At 42.0% G+C, this 15,007-nt stretch overlaps 1 protein-coding gene across 2 annotated transcripts in view; it reads right to left on the reverse strand.

Annotated features, from left to right (window-relative positions):
* Positions 1-14,439, reverse strand: part of SPHK1 (sphingosine kinase 1) — a 38,155-nt gene extending 23,716 nt beyond the window's left edge. For both annotated transcript variants that reach the window (XM_087709885.1, XM_087709884.1), the window contains exon 1: positions 13,941-14,439. In XM_087709885.1, the coding sequence (XP_087566011.1) occupies positions 13,941-14,355 (415 nt within the window). In that variant the 5' untranslated portion in view covers positions 14,356-14,439. The remainder of the gene's footprint in view (positions 1-13,940) is intronic.
* Positions 14,440-15,007: the final 568 nt, after the last annotated feature.

Here is a 15,007-nt window from a genome sequence, read left to right on the forward strand (position 1 = left end):
ATCTTTGAATCTGATAAAGAACTTGGTCGAATTTCCTAAAAGCTTAAAAATAACCATTCATATCTCTTGCCAGGGTGGTTTTGATTTAAATCAAGTCAATTTAAATCACAATTTAAATCATGATTTTTTTGGTACTTCTAGGAAGAAATCATGATTTAAATCACTAGTAAAAAGGCTTGATTTAAATCAATTTGATTTAAATCATAATTTTTAAAGAGCAACTGCCATCTCTGTCCCGCAGCAGCTGCTCCTCTGACCCGCTGTTGACTCACCGACAGCCCCAATATTGCAGAATATACAGCCTCATGATACATAACTAAGCTCCATTTCATGCTGAATAAACTAAATTATTAATGTATGTTAAATGGAAAACTTTCTTTAGATTTTTACTCCAAAAGCATTTTATTAAAATAAATTTGATAAAAATAAAAAAATCAGATTTAAATAAAAAAATCCGACTTAAATAAAAAAAATCTGACTTAAATTAAAAAATTGATTTAAATAAAAAAAAATCCGATTTAAATTTAAAAAATCTAATTTAAATAAAAAATCCAATTTAAATTAAAAAATCTGATTTAAATAAAAAAATCATTTTTTTAATTTTTTTTAAAAAAACATCTATTTTTATCCACTCTGTCTCTTGCTCATGTGAATTCTACCCTTTTCAAAGAACTGCTGACATCTCTGCCTTCTTTGTGTATCTCCTGTCCATTTGCATTCTGCAATATTGCCAATCTAACTTAGCCTCCTGGGGCATCATAAAATCCACAGTTGTGTTACACACATGTTGGTCATTATAAGCTTTTTCTGAGTTGATGAGCATCTTCAGAATTCTGACATCTGGGGAGGGGGCGTTTTAAAAAACTGGCTGTTGTCAGAAGGCTTCCTAATCACAAAATGGTTCTCATGAGGAAAGCCAGTGTCAGACGTTGGAGGAGGACCAGGACTGACACCATAAATTTAGAGCTGAATTCTATTGATGCAGGCTACAATAACAGAACCTTGAAAGCCTGACAGCGTTTCTCCTTCCCTCCCTCTTGCACCAAAGAGAATCAAGGCGGAGTTGTGTTAATTTTCTTTCTCAAATTTTCCTGGACTAAGTTAATGTTTTGCTAACTATCTCCACACCCCTTTTTCAAGGTCATCTCTGTACTTCTCTACAACCAGTAGAGTAGATTCCCCTTTACCACTAGACATGGCTAGCTGAGGAATTCTGGGAATTGAAGTCCAGAAGTCTTAAAGTTGTCAAGTTGGAGACCCCTGCACTGGACAAATTTTCTGGAAATGTAGTCCAAAACATCTAGAGATCCCTAAGCTGGGGGTTGCTGTCTTAGTTTAAGGTGGACTGTGAGTTCTCCTTATCATTAACCTTTGCCAGTTGGTGGGCAACCTTTCAACCTCAAATGGCTATGGAGATTCTCAATCATCCAGGTCATGATTGTCCCAGAGGTGCTTTTAAAAAAGTAACAGGACTTTCTTTGTTTTTTCTTGAAGATGTTTCACTTCTCATCCAAGAAGCTTCTTCAGTTCTGAGCCCCAAGAATTTGGTGTTTGAGTGGAATTACAGAGAGCATACTTCCAAAGTGGATGAGAGTAAGAATCCGAGGGAAAGGCAAAAAACGGGCAGTGCCAGGTCAAGGTTTTCATCAACAATCTAGGATGTAACTCCTCCATATCCTGTACATTATTATTCTAAAACCACCAGGAAACCACTGCATTCCAGTGGAAAGCCACAATGCTAAATTTTGACAGCACAATGACATCACGGTAGATTGCCAGCTGTTCAAGAGAGAATTTTAGGAGTCGCCCAGGATTGTGGGTGGACTTATACAAGATAAATAAACCCCGTTCAGGTATCTGGATTTTGTCAGCTGGAAGTTTGCAGTCATCATGCTAAACAGAGTCTAGTTTGTCATATGATTGACAAGAGGTTTGATCTAGATCCAAATATGAAAGGTCCCATCTGAGACCTGATTCAGTGGGCAAAGTACTTACTCTCAATTGAAAATATTTTGCAGAAAGGATGATAACAACCTGTGTTTGGCAAGCACTTCCTACAAGAAGCAGGTTAGTCTTTTCTATCTTGCTCGTCAGGTTTCAGTTCATGATTCAGAACTTGGTAATTCTGCCCTTTGAAATGGGTTACTGTTAATATTTCTATACGCTGTTAAAATTCTTGTGTCTGATTGTTTGTAACCTTCAAATTGGAAGAATTGGAAGATAGAGGGCAACAGTCATTGAACCATCATTAACTCTGATGGGGCTAATTTACAGAATACCTGATGCCACGAATCCCGTGGGAATGTAATTTGGGGAAGTTGTAGCCATTTCAGTCCCACAGTGCCTTTCAACTACACTGCCTAGAAACCTGAAGGTTGCATGGAGCCAGTAATGTTTTTTTCTTACCTTTGCTACTGGTTCGGAACTAGGAGCGTGCACACGTGCAATGCTTCTGTGCATGCACAGAGCATCCGTGATGATGTCTTGGCGGGTGGGCGGAGTCTCCTGTCACCACCGTTACTGGTTCGCCCGAATCGGGCAAACCGGCAGAATACCATCTCTGCAGGCCTACATTCTTTCCCACTTCCCTCTTGCCATTTATTTATTTTAATTTATTTATAAGTTACTTTATAAGTAACTCAAGTCAATGAACCTATATAATACTTCTCCCTCCTCCTATTTTCCCTCCAGCAACAATACTGTGGTAAGTTTGGGCTGACAGAGAATGACTGGCCCAAAATCACCAGCTAGCTTTGGGCCTAAGGAAGAAGATTAGAACTCGCAGTCTCTTTGTTTCTAGGCCAGCACCTTAACCACTACACCAAACTGGCTCTCTTCCGAATTGTACCACTGTACCCAAATGGGTGGCAATAAATCCTGACAGGCGAGTGGCAATTGGCGATTTAGAACCAAAAATTGGAAACCTCTTAATGGCAGTGTCTGATGAGGGAAAAGTGAGGGAGTGACTCAAATGTTTTCTGGCAAGGTATGTTTGGCTCAGTGGTGGGTTCCTAACCGGTTTACTACCAATTCGCTGACAGAGGGCATTTTGCGTGCACGGAAAAATTTCGCGTGCACACTGCTCGCTTCATTTGTGCATGCGTAGTTTACTGAAACATGCTGGTGATGGGAGAAGAGACCGGGGAAACGGTTCGGGGGCATGGCAGGACTGGGTCGCTGCCAGTTCTAGCGACACAGGCCGCCAAACCACTATCGGTTCGGCCGAACCGGTAGGAACCCACCACTGGTTTCGCTGGAGAGGGAGCATGTGCAGGCAGCCCTCTTCCTCCCTGAGAGAGGGGCCCTTGGGGACATCCCAAGATTGAAGCCAGGGTGCAGTTTTCCTCAAAATTCATGGTGATCTTTGTTTTCCCTCCCTCTAACCAAGTGGCAGCAGTTCCACAGGCCAACCGAGGAAGAGCAGATTTCTGGCACTCCTTGCCAACTTCCTATAAGCAAGATCAATGGGAAAGTTGGCAGGAAGTCAGAAGCCTTTTTTTGCTTGCTGCTCGCCATTATGTTTCTCTTTTTTAGGTAAGCAAATATCTCTGAAAGGATGACCCAATGGTTAGCTAGTCCTATTTAAAAAGGATATCAAATATTAGAGTCCTGCCCATTGAGACCTACCATAATTGTATAGAAGGACTGACTGACCATAGGTTAACTATGCCAAATTTCCAAGCAGATTAAACTCCCATCAACCCAAGCTAACATAGTAGAACTCCACCTCGAAAGAAACAGAAATCCTCTAAGGAGGTTACTGGGACTACCTTAGCTAAGGACAACCAACTTCTGATTACTCAAATACACTAGCAGGGCAGTGGTGGGTTTCAAAATTTTTTAGAACCTCTTATGTAGGTGTGGCCTGCTTTGTGGGAGTGGCTTGCTGCCCATGTGACTAGGTAGGAGTGGCTTGCCAGCCACATGACTGGGTGGGCATGGCCAACTTGTAAAATGTGGTGAAACTCACTTAACAACGCTCTTGCTTAGCAACCAAAATGTTGGCTCAGAAACTCTGGCATTTGAAGCACACAAGTCTTAAAGCTGTCAAGTTACAAGACCCTTGCACCCCTAACCCTTTAGAAAAAAATCCCAGGGGTGTTCAAACTTGACAGCTTTAAGACTTGTGGACTTCAACTCCCAGAATTCCTCCTCTCGCTCTTCATCTTGATGATGTGCGGACGGGCGGAGGGAGAGAGCTGGAACTGGTTCTAAACGGCACGGTAGATTTGTGGAACCTCTTCTATAGAAGAGGTTAGAACTGGCAGGAACCCACCTCTGTAGCAGAGCCACAACAAATACCACAAGCAGATACAGCACAAATCCTGCGTTCTTAGCTACCTCTGTGCCTCACCTCACTTCCTATTTGGTGTTATGGTACTTCCCATCAATTTGCACTTTATAGTTAACTTCTGATACCTGGGATTTACAGGCCAAACTGTAACCAAGATAGCTTCATCTTGTTCTTCACTGCAAAGTCCAGCACAATTTGCTCTTCATCTTTTGGAAATATATTAATAATTTCTTCATATTATTCAGTTATTTATTTGTTAAATTTATATTTCTTTAGTTTAAGAACAATATCAAGTAGCCCAGGGGTCTTCCAACATCTGGGCCGTTGCCCGTTGGGAACCAGGCTGTGTCAATGGACAAGCGCACAAAACTCTCCCCACCACTGCCAACAGCGGTCTCCGGAGTCAGAAAGATTGGAGACCACTAATGTAGCTCATTCCTTTTGCATAAGTGCCTTATATACACAAGCAGTTGTCAACGTACGACTGTAATTGAGACCACAATTCCGGTCATAAGTCTTGACAGTTGTAAAGCGGGTCAGCAAATGACTGCATCTGAATTTATAACCTTTTGTGGCATTCTTGTCTTTGTCTGTGTACTTCAAACTTTCTCTAAGGCTATGTTCTTCAGATATGTTGAATTTCAACCCACACACCCACCCAGTCATCCCACCCACCCACCCAGTCATCCCACCCATTGTTCTAATGCTTATTTCTGAAATGGGGGGGGGTCTAGAGAATAAACTTTGCTTATTTTTGCCAGATGATTTTGCAATAGCCAAATCCCGTAGCTGTGATTCAGCACTACATGATTCAAAGAAAAACCCCAAAGAAATTTTTTCATGTCTCTGAAAGCAGAGACCTGCTGATTTGCAAGAAGTCAAAACTGCTGAGTCACTTTGCACCCCTCCCAATTACCAAGATATAGTTGTAAGAGGGGCCCCCAAGAAAGGAAAACAGAGATCCTGCTGTTATTTGTAACAATATAGAGATGGCTGATATTTAAATAGGGCCTTAGCTGCATTTGCACTTTCTTTCATAAACAGAAGAAAAATGATGCGACTTTGAAGGAAAAGCAACTCTGTGTGTTTGAGAAAATCTAACTGCATTAACATGCTCATTCCTTTAACAGTGTGATCTTGTCAGGAAATACTTACTGAACCACTAATCAGCCATATGGTTCCTACAGACCATTTCCAAGATGTGTTAATAACAGAACTCAAATTTCACTAGGTCTTGATTTGTATGATTCACTGAATAAGCCATTATTGGCTGGGTTCACACAAATAACTAAATCGTAACCAGAGGTGGGTTGCTACCAGTTTGCACCAGTTAGGGAGAACCGGTAGTGGTATTTTGGCTTGGGTCACAGAACTGGCAATGACCCAGGACGGCCACACCCCCAAACCGGTTCCCTGGTTTTTAGTATTTTTTTCATGTTCTGCACATAGGCAGAACAATTTATAGTCATGCGCGCACCCACGCACAGCACACGTCTGGCACGCAAAGCACACGCAAAGTGAACGAGCAACAATGGCGGCAACAATCCACTTCTGATCGTAACCATCTCACCATACTGGTTACCAGGCCATGCTCTCTGTGGCAAGCCTCTTCCGCTGAGGATCGGTATCAGAGAAAAGAGCATTCTTGCTCTTTTTCTCCTATTAGGCACTGAAAGCCGTCCACCCAACTCTAAGAGCATTAAAGATTCTGGGCAGGTTCTTTTGGAATCTCTTTTTCATGGAGCAAGCCAATTTACGCAAGCCACACAGTATCTGCCTCACATAATCCATGGTATTCACAATGCACCTCCAGCCAGAAACCAACCTGGTTTGCAAGCTTTCCATCTCGTTCCCTATGCTACAGGGGAGGTGTGACAAGGAATCAGCTTCTCCACCCAGAAAACAAAGGTCAGGAAACATATGGGTAAGTGTGTCCTCCCGCAGCAGAGCACACGCGAGATCACAGCCTCCTTCCTGGCATTTGCTGAAGTCGCTCGTTTCTGATGTACCAGCAAGAGATTACTGATAATGAAGTAAACTTGTCCTCCCAGGTTGCTCACTCATTTGCTTCTATACATGAATGCTTATGCAACCCAAATGATTCTGCATCTAACTATCCACAAATTCTGATTCATTCTGGGATTTAAAGTGAATACCTGAATTTGTCTACATAAAAGGCTGATGGGTTTGTTTGTGTGGGAGGAAATGACTTTGCCTAAACTGGTAGTTATTTTGATTGTGGAGCGAAGCATCGTTTTTGCTACTGGAAATTGTTTAAATAGCCTCTTCAGGTCTGAGATGGTCATATTTAGAAAATTGTTCTATTCACTTTGTTTTTTTAACGGGAAGTATAATTCACTTTTCATTCTGTGTTGTTTTTTTTTAAGTGCATGCTCCCAATAACACTCTGACACTTTCCTTATCTCTCCAAACACACTAAAGGTGCAAATGTCTGATATATACAGTGTGTGCAAGTGATAGATGTCACATTGAATGATGTATGCAAAGCATACCAAGAAGGTAACACTATGAGAAAGGTGTTACTTCAGATATCAGTGGGTTTTTTTTATGTAAATGAAATTCTGGAATGTTTCCTTATTACATTCTCCTTGTTTATATATAGTCAAATAATCACTTTCAACAGACCCAAATCCCACAAAAGGCGTATCAAGAACTGCCTAGATCTGTTTCTGATTGTTTGTAGAATGTCTAGGACGTAATTTGAATATACTGATCTTCATAAGAAATGTCACACTCCATATTGCATTCATATTGGTTTCGTCTGTCTAGTCTAGGCTCCATTCTAAAGTCGGTGCTCAGATATAATTTCTCTTAGGGCCCAATTCACATGTGCTGGCAATATCCTGGCTCTCCATCTTTGTGGCTAGCTATCACATTAGTCACAGGGTTGCTTATATGGGTGAATTGGTTTTATTGTTAATGTCCAGTGCACTTCAAATGCTAAGGGTTTTTTAGATTCATGTTGGTGTAATAGATAAAGACCCAAATTCCAAGACAGTTACAAAAGAACATTTGGAGAGAAACTGAAATTAAATTGGCTACTGTCCAAAGTACTTCTGCTTTAGATTTATCTTTCAATGGCCCAAAAGAGGAAGGCATAAACTAATTATATCAATACCTAATCATACCAATCCTATCATATTAACCCTGTTTTTACTCTTTACTCCCTATCTTCCTTTCCTGAGTTTTTCTATTGGGTTGATTAGCATTCAGCCTAGAAAAAAGTTTTAGACAACCTGAAAGCAGGCTCCTAAAATTGTAATCTTTCAGTAATTAAAGTCACATCTGACGTATTGGTGTTGTTCATATCTTCCCATTAGAATCATACAGCTCTGCTTTCATTCTTTCACATACATTATATAATACCATAAAAATGAACAAATAACTTGTTGAGCAATTCTCTTCTCAGTTAAATATACTACATCAGAAAGTAAGACAGTGCACACTAGGATCCTGTCCCAAATATTAGCAGAGGAGGAATGGCACAGCTTAGTATTAAAAGTAAAAAGTAGAAAGTAATTTACATGTTTGCAAGGGAATAGAATAGAGTGCTTCAAAATAATCTAATTCTTCAGAAAGATCCTATTTGTAGGAAGTTTTCCAATGTCCTCTTCTTTGATTTAGTTTTGTGCCTATGGAGGTGAGCGGTCATCATTCTAGCTTTTGACCCCAACATATCAATTTTATTTCCAAACAAGCATAAATGACAGAGGTTATTGGCCTTACTTTTTCCTCTGCAACTCATTTCTCCCTGAGAACTACTCAGACTTTCTGCAGATTTGATCAAGCCCAGAAAATTTGTAGAAACAAAAAAAAAAATGCTAACCACTAATGGAAGGAGAATAGCACACCAGATATAGTATGACCTCTACTAAGGATATCCTCAGGGAGAAGATCAAACATCAAGATCAAGTCCACAAACATGTGATCAAAGCCCAGTCCCCTACATGCATCAGGACATGATTGCCATCTTGACTTTTATGACTGCTTTATAGCCCCCCCCGTCTCTCCTCTCTAGGTCACAAGGATATCAAAAGGCTTTCGGGGGCAAGCCACTGTGAGGGCATGCATTGTGACAGGCTAAAGGCTGTCTAACCACAATGACCAATGAAGCAGCAGCCTCTTCTAAGCAGTTCACACACTGCTTTCATACAGCAGAATTCTGAGCAGAGAGTCAGCAATTCTCCCTCCCTGTTTCACCCCGCCCCCCGTTTCCTTTCTGAAAACGCTCCAACCCTCCCAACGACCTCTTGCAGAGGGGAAAGCAGAAGGATTCCTTCTTCCTGGAAAACAATTAAAATGAAACAAGATTGATTTAACCAACAGTACTGTTCATTCTTCAATTAGCAAACTCAAAGCGAGTTTTTTTTTCTTCATCTGTGTTTCATGGCTAAAAAAATGCTGAGTCACCATACTGACGATGTAGACAGCGACCGCAAGGTTTTGAAATCTTCCTGGTTCTGGACTGTGTTTATATTACACAGCAACTCCATGATTGACTGACATGCCTGCATGCCTGGAAGCTGCGGAGGAAGGAGTCTGAGTAAGGCATTCATCACAAGTCCATATGTTAGCCTTGACCGAAGGAGCCACCCCTAAGCATCTATCAGACTCCAAGTTCATGTGCTTCCACAGGCAAAACCAAGCAGATCACCAGCTTGAACAGAAAGTGGTCTCCTGTGTTTCTACTTCATGAGAAGGAAACCTTGCAACATAGCAAACAGAAAGATAATTGCAGACAATATAGCCATTTTGGCGAACCTATGGCACGTGTGCCCGAAGTGGCATGCAAAGCCATGTCACCTGGCACACGTGGCTTTGCCTGTTTGTCTTCCAGGGTTTCTGGCATGTATGCACTTGCGATCATCAGATTTTCTCTCCACGCGCAACAGTGCCGAAAACTGATGTGCGCATGTGCATCGGCCAGCTGATTGTCAGGTGCGCTGGAGCTTGAAAGTTCAGCTTTTCTGGAGCTCGATCCCTTTGAGTGTGCGGCAGTGCATAAAACCAGCCTGCACATGCGCGCCAGCCAGCTGATCATCGGGTGCACATGTGCGCTAGAACCTGGAAGTTTGGCTTTTCCAGAGCGTGGCCATGACGAGCATGTGTACACGCATGCAATGTTTCTGTGCAACTGTTTCAGCTCTCAGTGCCGAAAAGGTTCGCCATCACTGCAATATAGGAAGGCAAATGGTCCTGCTGTTAAGGGTTGACCATGCTTCAAAAATGATTGAGGCAAAGATGCTCCATACATCCTGTGAGTTCAGCTTCTCTCTCCTATTTTCAATATAGCCTGATCTTTTCAGGTTACCCGCTCTCCTGAACAAGTATCTGCTGAAAAGCTAACCTCAGAAGGCTGAACTTGTCACTCAGTCACAGAGTTCTCCAAGTATTTGAAAACTGCACCATTCTTAAAAAGTAACACAAACTTAAAAGCTGCCCAGGTGTGTCATGAAGAGCTATAATGGAATGGGATTCAGTGGCAATGAAGAAGCACATCATTACAGTGATTGTGAAACTCACCTAGTGGAGCTCTTCATTTTAACTTTCCGCTGCCTAATTTGGCCATTTTTGTATGAGTGTAGCACAATTCCCCAAGGAGATGTTTTGAAAAGAGCTAGCAAAAGAACTCGCAGAATAGCTGAAATAAAGAACTATTGTTGTAACCTTCAGAGTAATAAATGTCTTGGAAAAGAATTTGATCTTTCACTGCTTTCTGGGGTGATTCAAACCACATACGAGGTTCCTTGTTATTATCCAAATAACTAGACAATGATTCACATAACAGCAACATATTCTGGGTTAACGGAAGAATGAAACTGTAATAACAGCTGTAAAAAACTTGGAAGAGGATTTTGCTTCCCACTGTGTGTTCATCCATTTCTCTTATCCCATTGTTACTCCTGGTGAAACAGATTCTTGGAGTAAGATCAAATCAGTAGAATCTATTTAATCCTTACCAAAGATACATTTCCTAAATCTAAATAAATGAATATACAGCTCTGAATGCTTTTATTTACCAACCTTTTGTTTTAAGGGGACTGCACACCATGATATGCATTGTATGGAAATGATTTATCTACCACAAAAGAAACTGTAGTTACAGCTTGGTCTGCAAAGTTACTGTAATATACCTATTGAATAGAAGCCTATATAATCTTTTTAAAGGCACCTGGAACTGTACAAGCTTCTCAAGAAGATAAGTTCGTATTTGAAGGTCACTGCAACCTACTGTCCAGGCAGAAATTAAGGTTACCTTTTTTCAGCCACACATCTCTTCCAGTCTACAATTTCTAGGACTACCAAATCTGAACTGCAAAACTCCAAATGACCTTTGGATGGCTGTAAAAAGTTTGTTCCTGAATCTCTCTGCTGGCATCTAGTGAAAATTCAGATTTTTACAGGTCAAACATGCCAGCCCTAACAATTACAACACAAGTTTTTCTAAGCAAATTTTGCACACAAACTTTTATTGGCACACCAGACCCAGCACTCCATTAAAGGTAAGTGATTCGATGTTACTTAAAAATAATTGCAATTACATTAAAATAATTGGAGTTGTGGGTGCTTACTCCTAAAGTATAGGATTAACATCAAGTTAAAATTAGCTTGATGAAATGTTTGGATAGCCCACATAAGGCCTTCAGGTGTGGCTTTAAATTTTAATTTTTCACCTTAAGCTACTTCAAAGGTAGGGAAGCTGTGGCTATTTAGATGCTTCTAAATTATAGAATCCAAGATCCCCAAGAATGGGGTTCAGTAGCCTTAATTTAATAATGCTGAACATGGTAGGATCTATACCCCTTTTGTACAAATACCTTATTTAAGAGAAGTACTTAAATATCTGTAAAGGACCTTTATACCTCATATTCATTCATTTTCCTCCAGGCCTGGCAAATCTTATACTGAATTGATAAAGCCTTGATGAACACAATAGACTGGGGTTAGTTCTCCTAATCAAGCTTCATTCTCTGTTTCATGACCAGTTCTTTTAATAAACTACAGTATGCCACAGGTCTCCTGGTTATTATTTGCCTTCCTATTTGCTTAGAGGGTTCCATCTTAGAAGAACAACTCAGCTTATAAAAATCCAGTGAAGACAAAGGAACAAATGCCACTCAAACAGGAAGCAATAAAAAAGTCAAGGGCAATTTGAAAAATCACAATGCATCTACTTACTATTAAAAACATGTTGCTAAGAGTGATGGACTTTGGCTCAGCCAGCATGACAGTTCTGAAGTTCTTTAAAGGGCAAAGTAGGATAATTTTCTCCACTTAGGATTGCAGTCATATGTTCTTTCCAGATAAATCCTGAACAAGTCCCACAGAGCTGGCATGGATTACAAAATGATGTGGAAGGGATGAGGGAAGAAAGGGCCTTTCTGAAAGTAGAAAGGTGAGGTGGATTCTGCCCTCTAGCCCAGGGGTCGGCAACCTTAAACATCAAAGAGCCACAAAGGTCCTAAATGGAAGCCCCTCCATTCAATTCTGGAGCTGACCGGAAGTCCAGCTCCCTTACCCTAGTGCAGCCTCTTTTTTCCTCTACCTAGAGACAGGGAGCTGCAGCAGAGGGATAAAAGAGCCACATGCGGCTCCAGAGCTGTGGGTTGCTGACCCATGCCCTAGCCCAAATTCCTAAGATCAAAAATAATGGCATGTCTTCCATTCTAAACATCTTCTCTCTGAAGCTTAATGTATGCCTTTTGATCAAGTTAAATCTCAAGTAAATCTGTAAGAAATTATAATTGATATGGAAAAATCACTGGCCATAGATATCCAGTAGTAAAGGCAGGGAGGGTTACTCGTCCCCTTTTGCGTTTTGATGCTATCTCTATGATATTTCCTTAGAGTTCATTCTTTTTGATTGTTGAGATGAAAACTAACCTTTCAAATCTTTCAACTGATGGGCTCGTCTGTTGGAAAATAAAGCACATTTGGAACACCAACAAGTCCTGCACTCATGCATTTTCACTCTCGCAAGTATTATAGATTATAGATTAACAGAGTTGGAAGGGACCTTATAGGTCATCTAGTCCAACCCCCCCTCTCAAGCAGGAGACCCCACACTATTTCTGACAAATGGCAGTTCAATCTCTTCTTGAAAGTCTCAAGTGATAGAGCTCCCAGAACTTCAGAAGGCAAGCTGTTCTATTGGTTGATTGTTCTCACTGTCAGAAAGTTTCTCCTTATTTCTAGATTGAATCTCTCTTTCATCAGTTCCCATCCATTATTCCTTTTCTGGGCTTCAGGTACCTTGGAAAATAGCTTGACCCCCTCCTCTCTGTGGCAGCCCCTCAAATATTGGAACACTGCTATTATGTCTCCTCTGGTCTTTCTCTTTACTAGACTAGCTATGCCCAGTTCCTGTAACCATTCTTCATATGTTTTAGTCTCCAGTCCCCTAATCATCCTGGTTACTCTCCTCTGCACTTTTTCTAGAGTCTCAGCATCTTTTTTATAGTGTGGCGACCAAAACTGGATGCAGTACTCTAGGTGTGGTTTAACTAGGGCTTTATAGAGTGGTATTAGTACTTTACTTGATCTTGATTGTATCCCTCTGATAATGTAATGTAGTATAGCATTGACCTTTTTGGTTGCCCCTGCACACTGCTGGCTCATATTTAGCTGGTTGTCCACTAAGACTAAGAGCAAATGGAAGCTCCCATTCCAAAGCTGTATAGCAGCCAAAGATATATGTAGCTTAATACCAGCTTTACCCTATAACTGCATATGTTTTTCTCCTGAAAATGCCTGAAGATGTTTCTTGGATGAGAAGCAAAGCTTGTTCAAGAGAAACAACATGTCCAGTTGTCTTTTGAAAAAGCACATTTGGACATGAATGGGATAGTTTTCGAAGACAATTAACACTTTTCTAATTTTCAGCAATTTTATATACATTAAAAAAAATCTAGACATTCCTTATCCATTTGGACAAAAATTAAGGGCTGGTTCTATCCTTTTTACCCAGGGTGAGCCAAGATATTTACCTCAAGTCCTGTAATGGGGTTGGGGGTTTTCTCTCCTAAAAAATGCCTGAAGATGCTTCTTGGATGAGAAGCAAAGCATGTTCAAGAGAAACAACACATTCAATTGCCTTTTGAAAAAGCACATTTGGACATGAATGGGATAGTTTTCAAAGTCAATTAACACTTTTCTAATTTTTAGCAATTTTATATACATAAAAAAAATCTAGACGGTGCTTTATCCATTTGGACAAAAAGTAAGGGCCGGTCCTGTCCTTTTTACCCAGGGTGAGCCAAGATATTTACCCCAAGTCCTGTGATAGGATTGCAATTTTAGGCACTGGAGGGAACAAAACCAACTGAATCCAATGGGATAAAAATATTCAGGTGGAATTCTCGCAACCCTTGTAATCAAACTTGTTCAACCATAAGTATCTACCCCCTCTCGCTGGCTTCGCACAACACACCAACGTTGCTTTACAAGTCAGGTTGGCCAGAGTTCGCCCAGCACAAACGAGTAAGCCGCTGCCTTTGGGACTCGCCTATTACCGTGAACCCAACCGCCTCAGATAAAGGTGCGCGCTGCCGACCGGCGCAAGGCAAAGCGAGCTAGGGGAACCTCCGCCTAACATCCCTTCTTCTGCCTTTTCCGATTCGCTCACCTTCCAGATGGGGGGCCGAGAGCTCTCGGATCGTCCTCACCCAGGTCTCGGCAACGTGCCGGTTCTCTTCGGCGTCCTGCGACGCGAGGACGCAAAAGGTCTTCGCCACCTTTTGCCGAGATTCCCCGCGGTACCACCAGCCCTTCTTGAAAGGGTAGCAAACGACGGAGAAGTAGGCGGCCGCCGGCTGCTGCGAGGCGCTCTTGCCCTGGAAAGCGTAGCAGCCCACGCAAGTGGACAGGCTGAGCGCGCTGCCCGCGTTGCTGCTCCGTCCAGCCGAGTCCAGCCGGCGCACCAGCAGCTCCGCGCCGCTCGTGAGGCTCAGGGCACAGTTCGCCTTCGGAGAAGGGACGAGGCGAAAGACGCCCGAGAGCAAAACTTCCTCGGAAGCGCCTTGGCCCGAGTCTCCTTCCATCGCCTCAGAGCCGCCAGGAGCGGAGCGGGCGACCCGGCGCGAAGCGAAGGCTGAGCTCAGTGAGGCGAGCGAAAGCAACGCTGCTCCGGGACTTTCTTCTCAATGAGCGGCGGAGGGCTGGCTTTTGAGATTGGCGCTTTGCTCTCTGGGGCCATCGGCAGGCCGCTACCGGGAATGGCGGGAAGCGGGATTCATTCATGACGAACTCCCAGCGCTTTCAGAAGCCGGTCGCGTTTTGTTTTTGTTTTTAGCCTGCTCTTATGCGCACGAAAGATTTCGTTTTAAAAGTTAGCTTGCTGGGGCCCCGGACTAAAACTCCGACCGGTCCTCAACTGTGTGTCCAGAAGACTCGAATAAGTTCCACGGGAATTAGGGCAGGTGTTTCTAGTTGACCTTGACCTTGTAAAAGTAGGTAGGATTGGATTTGGTTTGTCCATGATTTCCCAGGTCCATAGGCCAGAAAGTAAAGTTAAAAACATCCCAGAAAAAAGCTGCTTAAGCCTACAGTAAGTAGTCCTCAGCTTACCACCACAATTCAGCCAATAAGTTATGTTGTTAAGTGAAGCAGTTGTTAAGTGAGCATTGCCCTATTTTACTACTTTTCTTGCGACAGTTGTTAAGTAAATCACTGCAATTATATTAGTACAGTACA

This window comes from Thamnophis sirtalis, unplaced genomic scaffold (assembly GCF_051295495.1).
Source record: "Thamnophis sirtalis isolate CommonGarterSnake01/CBP01778 unplaced genomic scaffold, rThaSir2_p1.2 scaffold_3, whole genome shotgun sequence".
Lineage (NCBI taxonomy): Eukaryota > Metazoa > Chordata > Lepidosauria > Squamata > Natricidae > Thamnophis > Thamnophis sirtalis.